General features: G+C 44.6%; 3 protein-coding genes and 1 long non-coding RNA gene across 6 annotated transcripts; 2 read left to right on the top strand and 2 right to left on the bottom strand.

Moving 5' to 3' along the window:
* Positions 1-5,939: 5,939 nt before the first annotated feature.
* On the bottom strand, positions 5,940-7,157 carry LOC140593359 (uncharacterized). The gene is made up of 2 exons (XR_011993671.1): positions 6,918-7,157; positions 5,940-6,289 (listed from the first exon to the last, which is right to left on the bottom strand). It is a non-coding gene; the product is annotated as an uncharacterized lncRNA (long non-coding RNA).
* On the top strand, positions 6,782-10,155 carry LOC111855512 (C3a anaphylatoxin chemotactic receptor). 2 transcript variants are annotated; one of them, XM_023834599.2, is made up of 3 exons: positions 6,782-6,979; positions 7,282-7,340; positions 7,722-10,155. In XM_023834599.2, the coding sequence occupies exon 3, from the start codon at positions 7,748-7,750 to the stop codon at positions 8,789-8,791; it is 1,044 nt and encodes a 347-aa protein (XP_023690367.1). In that variant the 5' UTR covers positions 6,782-6,979; positions 7,282-7,340; positions 7,722-7,747; the 3' UTR covers positions 8,792-10,155. The 2 variants fall into 2 exon arrangements, with proteins under 2 accessions (XP_023690367.1, XP_023690376.1); XM_023834608.2 differs by lacking the exon at positions 7,282-7,340 and having other exon boundaries at positions 6,783-6,979.
* A 2,746-nt stretch (positions 10,156-12,901) lies between these two features.
* Positions 12,902-14,813, bottom strand: mrpl16 (mitochondrial ribosomal protein L16). The gene is made up of 5 exons (XM_023834584.2): positions 14,563-14,813; positions 14,408-14,479; positions 14,008-14,156; positions 13,576-13,869; positions 12,902-13,274 (listed from the first exon to the last, which is right to left on the bottom strand). Exons 1-5 carry the CDS (start codon positions 14,621-14,623, stop codon positions 13,083-13,085), a joined length of 768 nt encoding a protein of 255 aa, XP_023690352.2. The 5' UTR covers positions 14,624-14,813; the 3' UTR covers positions 12,902-13,082.
* On the top strand, positions 14,764-16,924 carry LOC111855498 (cotranscriptional regulator ARB2A homolog). Of its 2 annotated transcripts, none has more exons than XM_023834570.2 (3): positions 14,764-14,881; positions 15,554-15,637; positions 15,881-16,924. In XM_023834570.2, the coding sequence occupies exon 3, from the start codon at positions 15,992-15,994 to the stop codon at positions 16,751-16,753; it is 762 nt and encodes a 253-aa protein (XP_023690338.2). In that variant the 5' UTR covers positions 14,764-14,881; positions 15,554-15,637; positions 15,881-15,991; the 3' UTR covers positions 16,754-16,924. The 2 variants fall into 2 exon arrangements, with proteins under 2 accessions (XP_023690338.2, XP_023690330.2); XM_023834562.2 differs by having other exon boundaries at positions 14,800-14,881; positions 15,556-15,637; positions 15,820-16,924.
* The last annotated feature ends 443 nt before the right edge of the window (positions 16,925-17,367 follow it).

Here is a 17,367-nt window from a genome sequence, read left to right on the forward strand (position 1 = left end):
ATTTCCTGAAACTGCTTGTCCTATTCAGGGTTGCAGGGGGTCCGGAGCCAACAGGCACGAGAAAACCCAGGATTGAGCACCAACCCATCACAGTGCACAATTACACATACAGGCAATCTGGTAATTCCAAGTAGCCTGAGCATGTTTTTGGACTGTGGGGGGAACTAGATTACCCAGAGGAAACCCCACAATGATATAGGCAGAACATGCAAACTCCAAACACATGGAATCCTGGTGGTGACTTGAACCCAGGTTTTGGAGGGAGGAGTCAACAATGTTAACCACTGCTCCAACCTGCCACACTTGTTCTGATGCTCCTTCGAAAAATCATCAGAACTTTTTTCAAGTTTTACATACATTTCCTGAAGTTTCTGACATTCAGTTTTAGGTTAACTCTTTAGGAGTACAGTATTCACCTGATTTGTATTGAGCTGTTTCAGTCAATGTCTCACCAGCTGCCCAAACCCCGACCATGGACTAATCCCGATAGCTTGCAATTTCACCTGAAGTCAGATCAGAAGTTTCAGGTCACAGCTTCAGTTCTCGTATGTCTATATTTAACAGGGATTTCACAGAAATTAGCGTGGGTGGTAGTGCAGTGGCTATAAGGGGGGGGGGGGGGCAGATTTCCTTCAAGCAGGATTCCTTTGGCAGGATTTGGGGGAGGAGACTGTTAAGCTCTTAATTATGAATTTAAGAAGATCAAGATCAAGGACCAAGATGAGTAGCAAGGACTTGATCTTTCGGTGGACATATTGTATATTAATACAGTCAGGGAAGTGGCATACATTTCCCAGCATGCCTTTCACTGTCATTGGCGGTGAAAGTCCTCCTGCCTGAAGTCACCTTCTCTCCGCGTTTTTTTACATAGTGATACTGGATTGAAGTGTGAAATGTTTAAAAAAGTCACAAAATGAGACGTTTTTTTTTAATATATCCCTTTACTGTTAGCTCCCTCTAACCTGGAAACTCCAGCATTCTTTATCAGACCACAATGACATTTGAGATCAGTAGCACTGCAAAGCAAAGTTGAGTGATCAGTGCGCTAGAAAAATTCCCTACTGTCATACCAAAACAGTAACATAGCTCTCAGCCCAGTAAAAATGAAGAGGAGATTGAAACGCACTCCAAGTAGATGATAGATTTCATACATTTATTATTGGCAGCTTCAATAACCCAGAATGAACCCTGTTGAAACAAGCAAGTTACTTAACCTCATTTGCTCCAATAATATATTCAGCTGTGTGACGTGCACTGGGTGAGGTGTCTGTCTAAGCAAGAACAAGAGAAGAACATCACACATAGCAAAAACCGTGGGTAAGTGTACAGTTCCAAGCAGCCTGAAGGTCACTTCTGGGGTTGTCAGGCTACAGTACCTGTCCACATCGTCTCATGAATTTTGCGTTGGGTTATCGACACTCTGTTCATCACTCACATTCAACAAGTTGTATTTTAGGATCATTGGTCACGCAGCAGGTATAGTTTGCATAAGATGACATCATTTTCCCATTGTGACAGTTCAGTGCAGTCACCTTGGTGTAAACATAACTGTTATTTATTCCAGGTGTGGAGGCAGATCAGTGGTGCCAATCAATAAGATATTAACATTTTGTAGAAGTAAAATTACAAAGGCCCCAGGAAGTCTTATAGTGAGATGTTTTTGGATTGGGTCTTGTGGAAAATAAGCGATGTGTTAACATTTAAAATAACAGCCATGAACTTAGCATAGGTAAACATCTCTTACCCCTCTATCACAACTTGAAGAAAATGTCTCTCGATCTGTTGTACAGAATAAAATCAAAGTTCCGGCTGATATGAAGATAACTTAAGGCACTCGGGTACTTTGCATGTTTCATTAACAGACACATTAATACATATTAATTATAATGTATGTTGCTTTAGATAAAAGTCTCTACTAAATACTGTAATGTAGATTAATGCAGATGTGTGATGTGAGCTATGAATGTGGCTGGATTCACGCCTCCCAGTGTCCTGACCCAGCCCCCTGTAGAGGTGGCATGTTCTCCCCACGTGTTTCATCTGGGTAATCGCGCCCCTCCCCCCCACCACAGTCCAAAGCCTGTCTTATGCGATTACGTAATTAGGAGGTGCTCCCCCGACGGCCAGTCATTTCACCCAGTGTCACCTGCCTTGTAAACTCCTTGAAGGGATACATTCCCAATAAACCGCTGTAGATAAGCATGCAGATATGGGTTTGTAGCTGCTTTCAGATAAATACACTGATAATTCTTCCTAGAATAAAATCGAAACTGCTGGCATGTATTTTTTAGTTTACTTTTATAGTTTGAAATTTGCTGGCTGTGGGTGGTAATGGGTTGATTTGTTTGCGTGTACATGTCTCTTTTACTAAGAAATAGAGACTGGGAGAGATGAATGGAGTGACTGACTTACAGAGAACAAGATCTTAGAGTACTGGAAAGTGTGACTAAAATTTCTTAGAAGATGGTTAAGCATTTTTTATTCTTCAATAATTCCTGTTGTTAACTGTCTGTCGGTATCCTGGAAGAAGTGCAAAGTTTTTGCCACTAACCATAAACAGCTATTGAGAGAGAAAAACATTAAGAATGCAGGGAAAATAATTGTTTCCGTTTCCTCCAGCTATCTCCACTGATGACACCTTTTAAAGGTCAGACTTCCTGCAATTCAGAATCATTCCACACGATGGCAGTGTTGTGACAGTGACGTTCTTAAAAGCTTCTGAAATATGACCACATGGGGGCACTGTTGCAATAGCATTACTAGCAACAGACTCTGAAATCAGGGTTCCCAGAAAGCTGCATTTCCCTTTAATAACTTAGTCTTTTGCGTCTCCCTTAATAGGATAGGCTTAATTATTTCAACGCACTGTTTTAAGTCGGTTGTGTGGTGTGGCTGATTAGGACCTGATTCTGTTGTAAATATTTTTTTATCAAAACACGTGTGTTCCTTTGTTTTTGTCACGATTGTTCGTTCCTGTTTCTAAAAGCTTTTGAAAACATCTTCGGAAGTGGCATTGCGCTGTGTCTAGATTGTGGTTGGTCCTTGTCCTCTGTGTCTAGATAAGTTTTTTTATATGATGTTAGTGGCGTACTTACAGGAAATATTCATCACGAAAAAACACTCTTAGTTAAAGCAAAAATCTGTCCCCGGCATTAAAACCATTGCTATACAGGATTTGCAAACCTCAATACTATACGGCTGCAGCCACCCACTCACGCTTTCAGACTCACGCAAGCTATCTAACGGCAAATACATAGATTATTATTCCATTATAAACCTAAAATTATCCAAAGCGTTGGGGTAGTTTGAAACTCAATACTATTTACAAGGTAATAAATCTGTTACATACATGTAAATGCGTGTGCATGTGTGTGCAGACTTGTCTCGAATTGAAAATTTCATTACAGGCAGCTCACTAAAGTAGGCAAAGTATGTGACGTCATTGTGTATGGTGGTTTTAAAGTGTTGAATATTTGAATGTGATCAACATACAGAATACTGGTTTATTTCTTTGAGGTACAGTATACTGGGTTTTCAAATACTAGTACTGGGCTAGTTTCAGCTTCCGTTGGGCGGATTTTAAGCGGACCTTGGGCTGGAGATTTTTGCTGGACCTGGCAGCACTGTTTAACGTGTTTGGGAAAAAATGTCCTACGCATATATTTGTGCACGATCTGTGTTTCAGTATTGTGTATGTATTATAAATCTAAACATTTTATATCTCCATTTTTTCATGTTAAAAGTTTTACTGTTTATGCATAAAAGTCCACACAACAAAAACGCAAATAGCAATTTTATTGATATCAGCAGTTTTCTTGGATAACTTGCCTAAATATTTATTGATCACTTAAAGTCAAGCATTCTTTATCTTTGTTATAACATAGTTATAATGATTTGGAAACATATACCACATTATCTGTTGCTCTCTTCATTCTAGTTACATGAAGTAGCCTACATTTACATCAAGATTAAAATAGTACTGAAGCAATGTAGTTACGTCATGATTCTTTTATTTTATTCTATTTGGGGCATGCGGGGTTATAAGTAGAGCGAGGCTTGAGAATGGCGAATTGTTCGGCGCATGGTGAACCGGAAGGGGCCTGAGAGCGTCGGGCCTAAGCTTGGTGGCTGCAGCCGTTTACTTCTCCAAAGCCACGCAGCTTCCGCCATCAGTTTCTGCATTTTCCCAGCACGCCATGTTCCACTAGTAACACCAAACTCACCTGCTTCTCACTTCCTCACTCAAATGCTGTCCGGGTGCATGGAGCCCACAATGAATATTTCATAGGTCTACTTTTGCAAAACTGCATACGTGTGTGTTTGCTTATTTGTATGCTTTTATATAGCCTACAACAATTCATGGTTTAAAAAGGCATTTCCAAATTATTAAGGCATGCAATCTCAATAAACACTTTCAACAAGCTGTTTGTATGCATGCACTGTGATGTCCTTAAGACACTCTACCCTATGACATCTATACCGGTTCTGCCAATTTCATAAAAGTCGTGATATCATGTTTTTTTTTTTTTTTTAACTTTTTGTTGATTTCCAGAGCAGATCGATTTGTGGGGGAGAACTATTAATGTTACAACGATGGACCGCAGCGCACAGATTTCACCGGAGCGATCATATGACACAGCGACAGGGCAGGGACCAGTGACAGTATGTCAACATAAAAATAAACGCCCTGTTCTGGCAGGCAAGCGAGAAAAATGTCGACCTCTGGGTGTGTGCATCATAGACAAAAGAAGTGAAGTTAATCTTTAATTAAAAATATTTTCTCTGCGCGATGCAGGGGAAGAAAAGAGAACAGCCCCAACTACCTTAGAAAAACTCAGGAAAGCCATCTTTTCAAACTAGTGCTGATTCCACACCCTTTTGTGCGTTTCAGTTACTAACCTGAACTTTTCTTTTATCTTTCTAATTACTGTACAACAGCACACGATGAGGCGATCTAAGGCGATTAATCATGCAAAAGTGCGTTAAAAGTTCTAATTTAAGTTATTAATTCGAATTTCCACAGCAGGCGACAATCTTTTAAATGCTGTTTTAAAGAACAAAAGATGTTTTCGCTAATGAGTCGCAGATCTGAGTAACCAAAATTACTGCTGTCTCTGCAGTAAAGTGTTGTGTCTTTTATGCCTATTTCATGTTCCGCATAAAGCCACACTATTCAGTTAGCGCATACACGCTTTCCTGTGGGTGCGTGAGTGTGTCCGAACCCTGGGGCATCACCTGCACCTTTCCCTCAAAGCTGCAATCGGCGACATTATTGTAAAACTCAAATCGGAAGAAATGTAAAGCAGAATTGAATCCTGAAAACAGCTCTTGACTTCCCACTAGATGCATCTACTTGTCCTTATTCTACCGACCATGTGGATCATCTGTCTTTGATTCTAGCGGCGCTGTTCACCACAGCTGAAACCGCGGAAAGGGGGGGGGGGCGTACCGGTGTAACTTTTGGAGCATCGTCAACAATGCAGTGATGAATAATCACGAAAAAATTACCTCGAATTACAAACCGGTAAGACGATAAAACTTTATTAACAAAGGCTACATTATATTTGTTTTGCAAAGAAATGTTTATGTCTGAGCTTTTCAAAAGCAAACTGACAAGTGGATTGACTAAATATACATCCATGCTCCTCCCTTGTTCAAATGTTCTGCAACCTACTCCCTGGGACCCCCAAGCTGTCTATTCTTGCGAAAGAGACTTATTGAGTAGAACCTCAGAAAAAAACGAACCCACCAGGTGCCTGTGCATAAAACTGCTGAATTGGGAGCAGTTCTGGAGTTTTAGCATAATGAATTTGTAATTACACATGGGTGTGTAACTTCAGAATGAAACCAAATGAAAACAGTAATATGACTAAAGAAAAGGCAGTGAAAGTAATTCTGAAATAAAGATTAAAGAAGACTGTAAGAGGTCAAACATGTCATTCAGTTCCACATCACCACTTTTTTATTTGTCTGTGGAGCGAAGAGATTCAACTGGGTGTGGGTTCACACCGAGGTGGCAGTCTTACTGAAACACTCTTTGGTCATTTTACTTTTTTTTTTCTTTTTTTTTTTGCGAGTTTGTCTGATTGCGCAGGAAGACATTAAACCATGCAGGGAATATGCCCTCCAACACGAAGTGAAGGAGGTGGTGAAATCGCGCAGCTATTGCCCCGAATTAGAGGAAGCAGCCAGCTCCCACTTCTGTTTTCAGCAGCACGAAACACAAGGCCATTCAGAAAGCGCATCCTGCTGTATGAATGCTGCTCTTCCTGCACTGCATTGCCTGCTCCTGACAAAACAAAAGGAGTCCATGTATCTTTAAAGTCATCTTCAGCTATGGGATCTATGACAGTGTTTTAAAAAAGGCTTTGGGGATCCCCCCCCCCCCCCCCCCAGATGCTCCACATGAGAGGGAGCAAAAACATGGACCGTCTTGGAGTCCTTGAGGGCCAGGATAAGAAATACCAATCCATCAGCCATACATAAAGTTAATTTTAATCTTGTTGGCCGTAGTGTAAAGAAAAAGAATAAATGGAATATAAATAAATTGACATTTAAACATGACGTACTGAGCATATTTTAAGCATTTCAGATTTTAATTTTTTTCTGAAACACCTGAAGAATTTCATGCATGATATATCATAACCTACTCGGCCTCAGTTGTCACGCGGATGCAGCTTAATGCAAAGCCTCATAAAACCTGTTATAGGTATTAACAATGCTAATGACAGACGCCGGTACCGATTGTTACTCAGTACAAAGCAAACGTTTCAGGAGTTGTAGAACAGTGCAGTTAATAGGTGCAGAGGTGGTGCTGAGTGATTCATTCAGCCATCTCTCTCTATCTTTTTACAACATCTGTGTGTCTCTTCATACACACACACACACTCACGCTCAGATACGCCCTCCTTCAGTACCTCTCTCACAATCTCGCCGTCTCTCCAGGGTAAAGCATTACCTCACCCACTTAACTTGGCAGGTAAGGCTTGAAGCTTCATCCGTCATGTTTAACTTTACTTTCGGTCGCTTTTTCTCGACGATGGTCCCAGAACCCATGGAGGAAATAAAAACTCTTGCATGTTACCACATTTCGGTGTGCTGGTCAGGAATGCTGTCATTGCAAAACGGCACGTTCAGGGAGAGCCGGCATGCCCAGCCTTGTGTTGTAGGGAGTGTGTGGATACCTGTGGCCAAGATAGAATAGGGATTAGGTGTCTGCTTGGGGATCATTCTACTGGGATGGATAGATCTCTGGAGCAAATTATGGCTCTTTTTTTTTAGAAATATGATGGCAAGAAAATGATTATCGCTGGAGTCGTGTGACTAGAGAAAAGAAGCCAGTAAGTAGCATGGAGACTTGGTCTGTCTGATGTATAATTATCCATGTAGTTTTTCACTGATCAAAATGAAAAATGTAGTAAATAGAGGAAGAGGCAGTTTTCTGTGTAAATGGGCCCCTTCTGATGTAGCTTATCTCCTAATCGGTCCTCTTTTCCTGTCAAGTTATGACACTTCTTTTCGGCCGTCTTTTGTCTTAGTATTTGTAGCTTTTTAGGAACTATTTTCATTAGTCTCTCATGTTTCTAGTGTCTTCCTGTCCCCCAACATTTATTTATTGAAGTGTATAGGTTCATAGCCCACGCTGACTGCCGGAAAAAGGTGCTCTATGACCAGCTGTGGTATCATGTGTTGATGTTCTTTTTTTGTGTTTCCCTCCGGAGCTGGTGCGGGAGATTACAGCACGGGGATGCCCCTTCTCAACCAAACCCAGAGCAGCGCCACTGCCGCTGTCGCTGCAGGAGGTCAGCATGAGGCGATACGCGTGATCCAGATCGTGATCACGACCCTCATCTTTCTGGTGGGCGTCCCGCTGAACAGCCTGGTGGTTTGGGTGCTGGGCCTGCGGAGGGGTTGGCGCGACAGGGGCGTGGAGGGGCGCAGCGCCAGCAGCTTCCGCGTCTACGTGGTGAACCTGGCGCTGGCCGACCTGGTGCTGCTGCTGCGGACGCCCCTCATGCTGGGCTACCTGGCCCATCACAACACGTGGCCTTTCGGCCTGACCGCCTGCCGCCTGATCATGTTCCTGCGAGGCCTGGGCCTGTACGCCAACGCCTTCCTGCTGTGCGCTATCTCCATGGAGCGCTGCCTCTGCCTGATGAGGCCACTCTGGTTCCGGATGCGCCGATCCCGCTGGACTGTGCCGCTGGTGTGCCTGGTGCTCTGGGTGTTGGCCATATGCCTGTCGACACCCTATGTGGGCACTGCCAAACTCCTGCTAAATGAAACCCAGTGCTGGGAGAGCGACAGGGACCACCCGGGCTCAATCTGGGCCTTCTTCATCACAGAGTCCATCCTAGGCTTCATTCTGCCTCTCCTCATCTTCCTTAGCAGTAACGTGGTGGTCCTGGTCACCGCCCGGCAGGCCGGCGAGACGATGTCGTCGGTGTCCAGCTCGTCCGCCGTCACATCACTGCGCTTCACCAGGCTGTACCGCGTGCTCTTCCTCACCATGCTCTTCTTCCTCACCTGCTGGGTGCCCTACTACACCTTCCGGTCCGTGATCACCCTGAGGGGTAGCCAGGACTTGTGGGTGACCAATGGCCTGTACGCGTCCCTCTACCTGGTCTACCTGAAGAGTGCCCTCAACCCGCTGCTCTATGTGTTCGCCACACGGGGCCTCAGCCGCACCATCCGCGCCTCGCTCCTGTCCACCGTCGACCGCATCTTCAACGACGATACATCCGACTACACCCGCCGCCGCTCCCTGCGCAGGCAGGATTCCCAACTCTAGCCACGAATGTAGATTTGGGTATGCATGGTCTGGACATTCTAATATTGTGGAAATACTGTATGTATTTAGGGAGGTAGGGGGTTTGGGGGTCATTTGGCCCCTACGCTAAACCTACACCCTTGATTCTAGCCGATTCCAAATGCAAGCGGACTTGGCCTGAGGCCTTGGTCAGATGCATATGCACCAATATGCTGGGTACCCAGGGAGTAAATGCCGCGCCTATATGTCTTACCCTTAACCACGGTGCCCGTTAGCCCAAATCGGACAAAATGTGAAGTGCCGCTTCGAGGTAATTATTGGAGATGAACGGTTTCATCATGGCAGCGGTGGCATCTGACAGGTGAATAATGTCCCAGATGTATCATGGGTCCTGATGTGTAGCATTTCCAGAACTGCAACTGCATGCACAAAGAGCCGTTTTTCACTTCTGTACAATTGTGTTTGATAATTTGCTTCTGTTTTCATATACGTGTTTTTGGCATTAAGTGCTTCAATCCGATAAGCATTTATTTTTTTTAATAGTGTTATTTAAGTTTCTTAGCAAGAATAAATAAATACTGAACAATGACCATGTACATCGGCATTTGATCAAAACCTTTCGATAAGTTCATGGACACTTCTGCATGTTTTGCCATCAAGGATCCGTTTCTGTGATGTCCCACCAAATCCTGACGCACAAGTCGCCGCTGTTTTTGGCTCTTTGGCCTCTGACTTTGCGTTGGCTGCTCAAACCACAGTACACTGCTCCAATATCAGTCACAGAAAACCTCTTGGCAGTGACTCTTAACCAATCAAAATCTGATGTGTGTAATCTCTGGTTTATGTTTTTATTTATTTATCAGATGATTATGCAAAGCAATATACATTTTTCTGTGTGTGATGTATCAGGGTCTGGAGCGATTGGGGGTTAAGGGTCTTACTCATGTGAATTGACACTGCCGATCTTGTGATCGTAATCAGGAACCTTCCGTCCACAGGCAGAGAAATCTAACCCGCAGAGACACATTTGGTTTATTTATTTGCTTGTGAAGAAGATCTCAATGCATGAATAATTGTATGTCTGATCCTACTACAGAGTTGTAGGCATCAGTGCGCTCCATGCACTCTGCCGCCTAAAGAGATTCTAGCAGTGACAGTGAAGCTCGTCGAATGAGACTGGTGCCCTGGGCAGGGAGCCAACTAGACTGGGCATAGGATAGACGATCGAGGCACAGTGTGGTCGCCCTGCCAACTTATAGCATGTGAACCGTGCCAATACTTAATTTCCCTCAAACATCCTCAACAACTCTGGCTTCCTGTTTTCTATCCTGTGGTGAGACTGAAGATATTTCTGATAAAACCAAGCATGTATGTCTCCTTTCTAACCTCTGATTGTGTTTGCAAAACCCATCGAACAAATGTGCTTAATTAACTGCAGAGTCCCTCAGCATGGGAACAGAGAGCACAGGACGGGGGCGGGGGGGGGGGGGGGGCAGCATGCATGGCCCCCCTAAATACTGATACTACTTGGGTCGGTATTATCATTACTACTACTATTATTATTTGCATTTACATATATGGGCTAAGATTCTGTGCACTGGGAACAGGCGAAAGACAAACATGAGCCCATTTTCGAGTCACTACAGTTCGTGAAAAGCAAAGTTAAACAGAAAAAACAATCAAGCATGTGGATGCAAGACAGTCTAAACAAGAATCATATTTGTAAAAACTGTAAAATGTAATTGCAAGATATTGCATAAATAACATCACTTTTCAAAAACCATCTTTTGCTTCTTAATGCCGTCAACCTAGCTAGTGTAAGTCATTCTTGGAGCACATTAAGGTCTAATGCATCTGACCCCCCCACTTGAAATGGTCTAGAATGGTCAGTGGGACAACAACAAAAAATATACTTTATTTGCACAAGTACATTGGTATGCTTCTTTGCAAACATCATCTTGCACTGCATAGCGTGGGAGTCACAGCTCCTGGTCATCTAATGTGTGGCACCCCTGGAGCTGGGGGGGTTAAGGGCCTTGCTCAGGGGCCCACAGACATGTGACTGTTCTGCCAAGGCCAGGGCTTGAACCAGCACTCTTCTGATCACAGGCACAGAGACTGAGCCCAATGAACCACTCACCACCCAATCAGGCTTCCCCATCATACACGGCTGCCCGTTCCCGTTGCTTTTACATAGTGCCCCTCCCAAAAAACATCTTAGCTAGAATGTTGTACAGACCAAAAACAGCATCTAGAGTCTTAGAGAGAAGATTATCAAAATGAAAGGTGCTCTTATGGCTGAAAAACAGGATGAGCCTCTTATCAATGAGATAAGCTTATTAACATCCTGTAGATGGATTAGATCTATAGTAAGGTGTTAAGAGGGGCTGTATTGTCACACCAACTATATAAACACACACACACACATATATTTAAAATGAAGAAAGGAAATTCTCTTACCGCATCTGGCGCTTCATGACACACAGACACACACGTCGGTGAGCGCAGGCTTGACAGCAAAGCCCAGCCACCAGCCACCTGCAACCTGCAGTAGCTACAGTATCCTGCAGTGGCTGGGCTCCAGCTGGCAAGCTTCCAAGCACAGCTACAAGCGCTTAGCCCACTGAGTCACAATGTATGTGTCTGTGTGTGTGTGTGTGTATGTAGGCCTATATATACACATACTGTACAGACATACACAACGAGACATGCATATTCGCATACACACATGCACATGCCACATTTTTATACATAACTGAAGAGACAATGTATGTGTCTGTGTGTGTGTGTGTATATATATATATATATATATATATACTGTATATATGTATATAAACAATGTTAGACTATTTACTGTAGAACAGGCAATGATGGAAACAGCAGAGTTGCACATTAATAGTGCAAATCAGTGAATAATACATAAATAATGGTAAATAGTGAGTACTGGTAGCAATGGGAAAAACTGTGCAAATAGCAATAAAGTGACAGTGCAGGTGGATGGCAGAGTTAAGGTAAAGTCCAAATCTGTGGGGCGGGTGGGCCATGGGGGGGGGGAAGTCGTTACAGAGTCTGGCAGAACCGGCTCAGATGCTGCAGGGCCTCCAGCCAAACAGGAGGGGGACAGAGAGACTGTGGTGGGGGGGTCCTGCACGATGCTGGCGGCCTGACGGGGGCACTGTTTGGTAAGAGGTGTTGTCAGTGGAAGACAGAGAGGGTCCGATGAGGTTTATCGTTTACACTTTCAGTGGAGATAAAACCGTGACCCGGCTGAGATCAAATACCTGCAAAAATTGACAATTTCAAACTCTACAGTGGTTCTCCTGCATTTGTGACAATAGCTGGATGCTAATGCTACAGGAAAGCAGAAGGTCATGACCACAAGCTCACAATCAGTAAGGCGTTACACTCCTTATGAGTCAGGGCTCCTCCACCTCCACATCCGCTCCTTTTCTTTCTTTCCGATCTCTCATGCAATAACTTGGTAACCAGACCATCCTTTGAACCAGTGCATCTCGACTCACAGAACCAGACCTTTTTTTGGATTATGGTTCACACTGATGGCAGTGCCAAATATTTCCGATCAAGCAGTCGGATGATCTCCCCTGGCTTAAACGGTGAGGGATGCTTCAGCCCGTCTGGGTCTCAGACATAAAATGCCACGGAGTGTGCCGTCCATCCCGGCAGCAGTACCGTTTGAGGGGCACACATGAAAGAAGGTCACTGGGAGAAAGGTGGGTCGGCATGGGGATGATACAGCCTCTAGCTCAAGGATGAGCAATCTTATCCGCAAAGGGCTGGTGTATATGCAGGTTTTCGCTGCAACTCCCTAATTAGGTCACTAATTTGAGGACTGAGTACTGAAGAGTCCTCACACCTGGGTTTGAACAGCTGACCTACAGGTTATCCCAAAAACCTGCATACGCACCGGCCCTTTGCGGATAAGACTGCTCACCCCTGTTCTAGTCTGAAAGCAACTGAAAGTAGGTTAGATCAGCCAGCTCATAGTTATCACGCTAACGTCGGTCCGGGGAGCCTAAACAGCTGACACATTCACAGCGAAAGAGAGAAAACCACTCCACTGCTGTCTTCCACACATACATGGAAACACGCAAGCAGAAGAATTAGGACACCTTTTTTTGATCATTTATTTTTTATTACTATTTGTGGCAAAACACACAGCAACTGTAACCATGGTAACACTTAGTTACAGCATGCCCCGTGGAAATCACGGCAGATTGTCACAGAGAAATCCCAGAACCATCGCCCATGGGCCTTGTGGTAGCTGCTCACACCAGTGACCCCCCCCCCAGGGTCACACCCTTTCTGGCAAGTGGAACTTGCCGGTATAGCGGCCGTGGTGCCGCAGGTCCACTGGGCTCAGCACTTTGCGGATCCCCAGCATGTTGGCCGTGGCGATCCGACTGAAGGTCCAGGGGTTCTGGTTGTTCAGCTCCCTGGCGGCCGCAGCCTGCTGCATCTCAGCCAGACTCTCTCTGCTCACCACCTGAGCAAAAGAAAACGGCTCATGAAAACAGGACCCGGGGGGGGGGGGGGGGGTGCACTCCTCAAACACAGACAGTAAGGTAATGAACAGTCAGATTAGCAAAGTGAACAAATGGTTCAAGTAAACAAGGACTGATGAAACACTGTCTGAATCACAATGTCGGCTAGATTGAGCGTTCTCAAAAAAAGATCTGACTCATTCATTAACTATGAAGGCGTGAAGACAAGGCAGAATAAGGCTGATTCTGTTACTCGCTATTGGATCATTAAGCTCCATTCGGGTGGGGTTCCCTGAAACACACCTTGGCAGGGAAGGGCAGCTTCTTGGCCACCTCAGTCAGCAGACCTTTCACCTCCCCCAACTCGCAGTGCCCCCCCAGCTCCACCAGGAGGCGCCCACAGCGTACAGGTGTGACATAGTGGTCCACGGCACCCTTGCCGCCACCCATGCGCTTCCCGAGCCCCTTGCTGGTGATGGGCTTGTAGGGGGCGTTGATGCGCCACAAAGCGTAGGTGATGCGAGGATCGATGCGCCGGTTGATGGTCAACCGCATCATCTCCATGTGGCCCCAGTGCAGGTAACCTCCACCCATGGCCTGTGGAGGCAAGACGGGTCAAGGCAGCATTATGCCCACCCCATCCCAGCTAGCCGCAATCCACCACCCCACCCATCTCTCTGTAACAGTCTCACCACTATGGACGTGCAGGTACATGCTGCTGCCTTGGCAACCCACCACAATGCCATATTGTCCCGAAGTGAAGCCGTTCTCCCTCTGTTCTGGCCCCACAATGTCCTTCAGCCTCTTCATCTCCCTCCGGACTTTCTTTAAGGTGGGGACCTTATCCATGAACTTCAGCTTCGTCCTCTCAGGAATCACCACGCCTGGTAGGAGGAAGACAGCCTCTCACACGCTTATCACTAAAGCATCATCACCCATGCGATAAGAGGTTAGTGACCGTCAGTCTGGCGAAGCAACATAAACCACAATTTAACACCACGATGACATATGGTACAAATGCTGTTGCGCAGTCGTCTAAGCACAACAGCTGAAAAAATCCATCAAAACAGTAATTACACGGCGATATTCTATAAAAAAAAAATCAAGGTTGGCTTAAAGCCGGTATGTGACTCACCTGAGTAGTCCGGAAGCGGACTGTAGGTCTTGAGCCCCGAAGTGAGCATAGTAGCATAGTTCTGCAAGACACCTGTACGATAAACAAGACAAAGTACAAGATGTTATTCTAAGATATTTTTTAATGATGAGCGCCGCAGTCAGAAAATTACTTGCCTCCACATCCTACAGCTCTACTACTCAGACCGCAGACAGCAGATTTAAGCAAAGGTATCATGGCTACGCTTTAAAATATGCTGTTTCCTATTTCTGCAAAAAACAAACTTTCTCAAATAAAACGTCTTCAAATCAAATCCTAAATAATATAATACTGAATATATCTAGTGCGCCCATTCTGGTATTTTCATGTTTTTAACAAGGTCGGCTACAGCCATGCTCCATGAAACACATTTGGTGTCACTGTGAAATTATCCCGGAGGAGAAAATTGAACAGTGTCAAAGGTTCCGAGTCACTTCGAACAAGGCATCCAAGCTGGTGAGCAAATGTTAGGCCTAGTGCACAATGTTTAGCATAAATTTAGACATCATACTCTTATGTCGCAAAAAATCCCAGAAGTTAGGACATTTGTTATACCCATTTTTGCTAAAACTATTTCTGATGAAGCGTCTAAATAAATACTGGTCGCTACTTTTATATGTGGAATAAGGTCGAAAAGAACCCCTGCAATTTTCAGTTTAACGTTTATTTTGTGAATTCCTCAGTTGCATGCGAATTCCTATTGTCTACTTGTTAAGTTAATTTTGTTATGCACAATTCCGTATATTAATAAGTTTAATGTCTAAATGTGTAATTAGTAAGCGATGCCGGCCATGAAACTACACAATAAAAAAACCTACGGATATCCATTTCATCCGTTACATACCTGCTAAGCAGGGTAGTTCACTCAAAAGTCGATCTGGAAATATTTGAATATCATGTTAATTACGTCGTCTTGGCTTTTGAGATCGTCTGAAACACAAATGTGTCGAGTCATTTTTTAATTCAGGAATCTCAGCAATAGTAAAATTGTGGATGAGTTTAACGTAATTACTCATTAACTGAAAGGCATAACTTGTAACCACGAACTGCACGCAGTCAACCTCAACGCAAAGGGGATTTATAAACAGTTATGGCGTTTTAATGCATTATTCCTACCTTCCTATCTAGAGATGGTGGATGCGGTTAACCACACGAGTTAAGTGAAACTGAAGAAACCAGCTATAGGTTGTGGTTTCTAACCTGGATGACAAGGTACTTTTTGGTTTGCATTTGTTAGTGGCAAACTTGCCCCATTATTTGCAAAATTATTACATTTGTTATTAAACACTCTGTCTAGAAAGTTACTTGCATTCCTGCTTAAAGGATAATGTTCTATTTGCAGTTAATAAAACCTTGATACTGTTATTTAGACATTTCTGTCTGTCTGTTTTTAGCATGCAGTGTATAGAGCCTGACACACATTTATCCGGTGACTTCCCATACCACTTTAACCAGGAGGGGCTGCTGTGTCACAAAGATACCCGAGAGACCTTTGTTTTCCGTTATAGAAGAGGGGATGTGTTGGGACTGCAAAGGGAGCACCAGCTTTTGGGCAGATACATCACCATGTATGTGTACAGTCTCCTAGAGGAGCAGTGCCACTTACAAAGGCTCTCCTTATCTGCCAGCCAATTGGACCCCCAGCTCAAGGACTTTGTCTTCATAAGTCCCAAAGCCAATGAAAGTCCAGGAACCCTGGCCGTCCTAATCCAGGACAGGGGGACGGTGCGCTGTGGGCAGTGGAGCTGGAGGATGATTGCCAGTAAGGGGCTGGAGTGGGGCAGCCAGCTGTCCTACGTGAGACGGGCCCTGGCAGAGTCCTGGGAGGTGCTGATAATGAATCCCAACCAGAGCAGCTCCCCCGAAGAGCACGTCAGCCTCGCGTGGGAGTGTGTGATTTCCCGGGGTGCCGCAAAGCAAGTGGTGGTGGTCATGCATGGCTATGGGGGCGTGGCCTTTGTGGATTTGTTGTCACGACAGCCACAAGACGTTAAGGGGCGAGTTCATGCGGTCGCCTTTGTGGATTCCTCGCACAATCCCTGGCACCAATTGCTCGACACCGATAGCCGGGATTGGCTAAAATCCAAGTCCAGGAAGTGGGTACTGAGCCCCAAGCCCCTCAACCAGCCCGTAGGGTCCCTCAAGGCTGAGTGCCGACAGCTGTCAGCCGGGACCCAGTGCCACGAAGCTGCACCCGCTGCCTGTGTGGATGCCATATTCCGGTTCTTCACCAAGATTCTCCGGAACAGATCGCCACCCATGCCCTTCGACATCGTCACCAGGAGCAGGAGCCATGGCGCTCCAAGAGCTGTGAATTCTCCCGGATAGCAGGCTTAGCCGGCAGTCACGGATTCCCTCATCATTGACGCTGAAAGGATAATTCTGAAATGCCAACATATAACATATTTGTATCCATCTACATGAATGTGGAATTTATTTTGCAGTTTAAAATATTTTTTTGACTAACAAAGCAATAAAATTCTGAATTGCACTCCTGAATGGCCTCGTTTTTATTCTGAAATTCTTTGAGTGGAGAACAAATTGTGTTTAGAATATGTATATTACATTTAAATTCATTTAAAACTCAGAATGTATCTTATAAGCGGAGAGTTTGCATATGGGGGCGAGCAGTTTGGGGTAAGGCTTTTCAGTAGTTTGTACAGAACAGTCGTTCTATGGAATACCTGCATACAATGGATTTTCTTCCAAGGGATGTTGATATAGGATAATTTAACCATGGATATGTCGTTTTTTGACGACAGTTCTTATTTAATATGCTTCTGCTGAGAGTCCACCCTGCTCCTAACATATCGCATTGATGTATTGAAGTATTTTTTAAGATTTACTCTAGTTGAATTGCACTAACAGCCATACATTTTATCTTATTAAATATCAAAACAATTTTATCTAGAAACATAGTTGGTTTATCCAGCTTCGGCAGT

The sequence above is a fragment of the Paramormyrops kingsleyae genome, chromosome 1, assembly GCF_048594095.1.
Source record: "Paramormyrops kingsleyae isolate MSU_618 chromosome 1, PKINGS_0.4, whole genome shotgun sequence".
Lineage (NCBI taxonomy): Eukaryota > Metazoa > Chordata > Actinopteri > Osteoglossiformes > Mormyridae > Paramormyrops > Paramormyrops kingsleyae.

Bases quoted from the DNA above. Each gene is read 5' to 3' on its own strand.
- LOC111855512 (XM_023834599.2), top strand. From the start codon at position 7,748: ATGCCCCTTCTCAACCAAACCCAGAGCAGCGCCACTGCCGCTGTCGCT.
- mrpl16 (XM_023834584.2), bottom strand. From the start codon at position 14,623: ATGATACCTTTGCTTAAATCTGCTGTCTGCGGTCTGAGTAGTAGAGCT. The intron at 14,480-14,562 runs GCAAGTAATTTT...TTTATCGTACAG, and splicing joins TAGAGCTGTAGGATGTGGAG to GTGTCTTGCAGAACTATGCT. The intron at 13,275-13,575 runs GTGTGTTTCAGG...TCTTTTGCTCAG, and splicing joins AGCTGCCCTTCCCTGCCAAG to GTGGTGAGCAGAGAGAGTCT.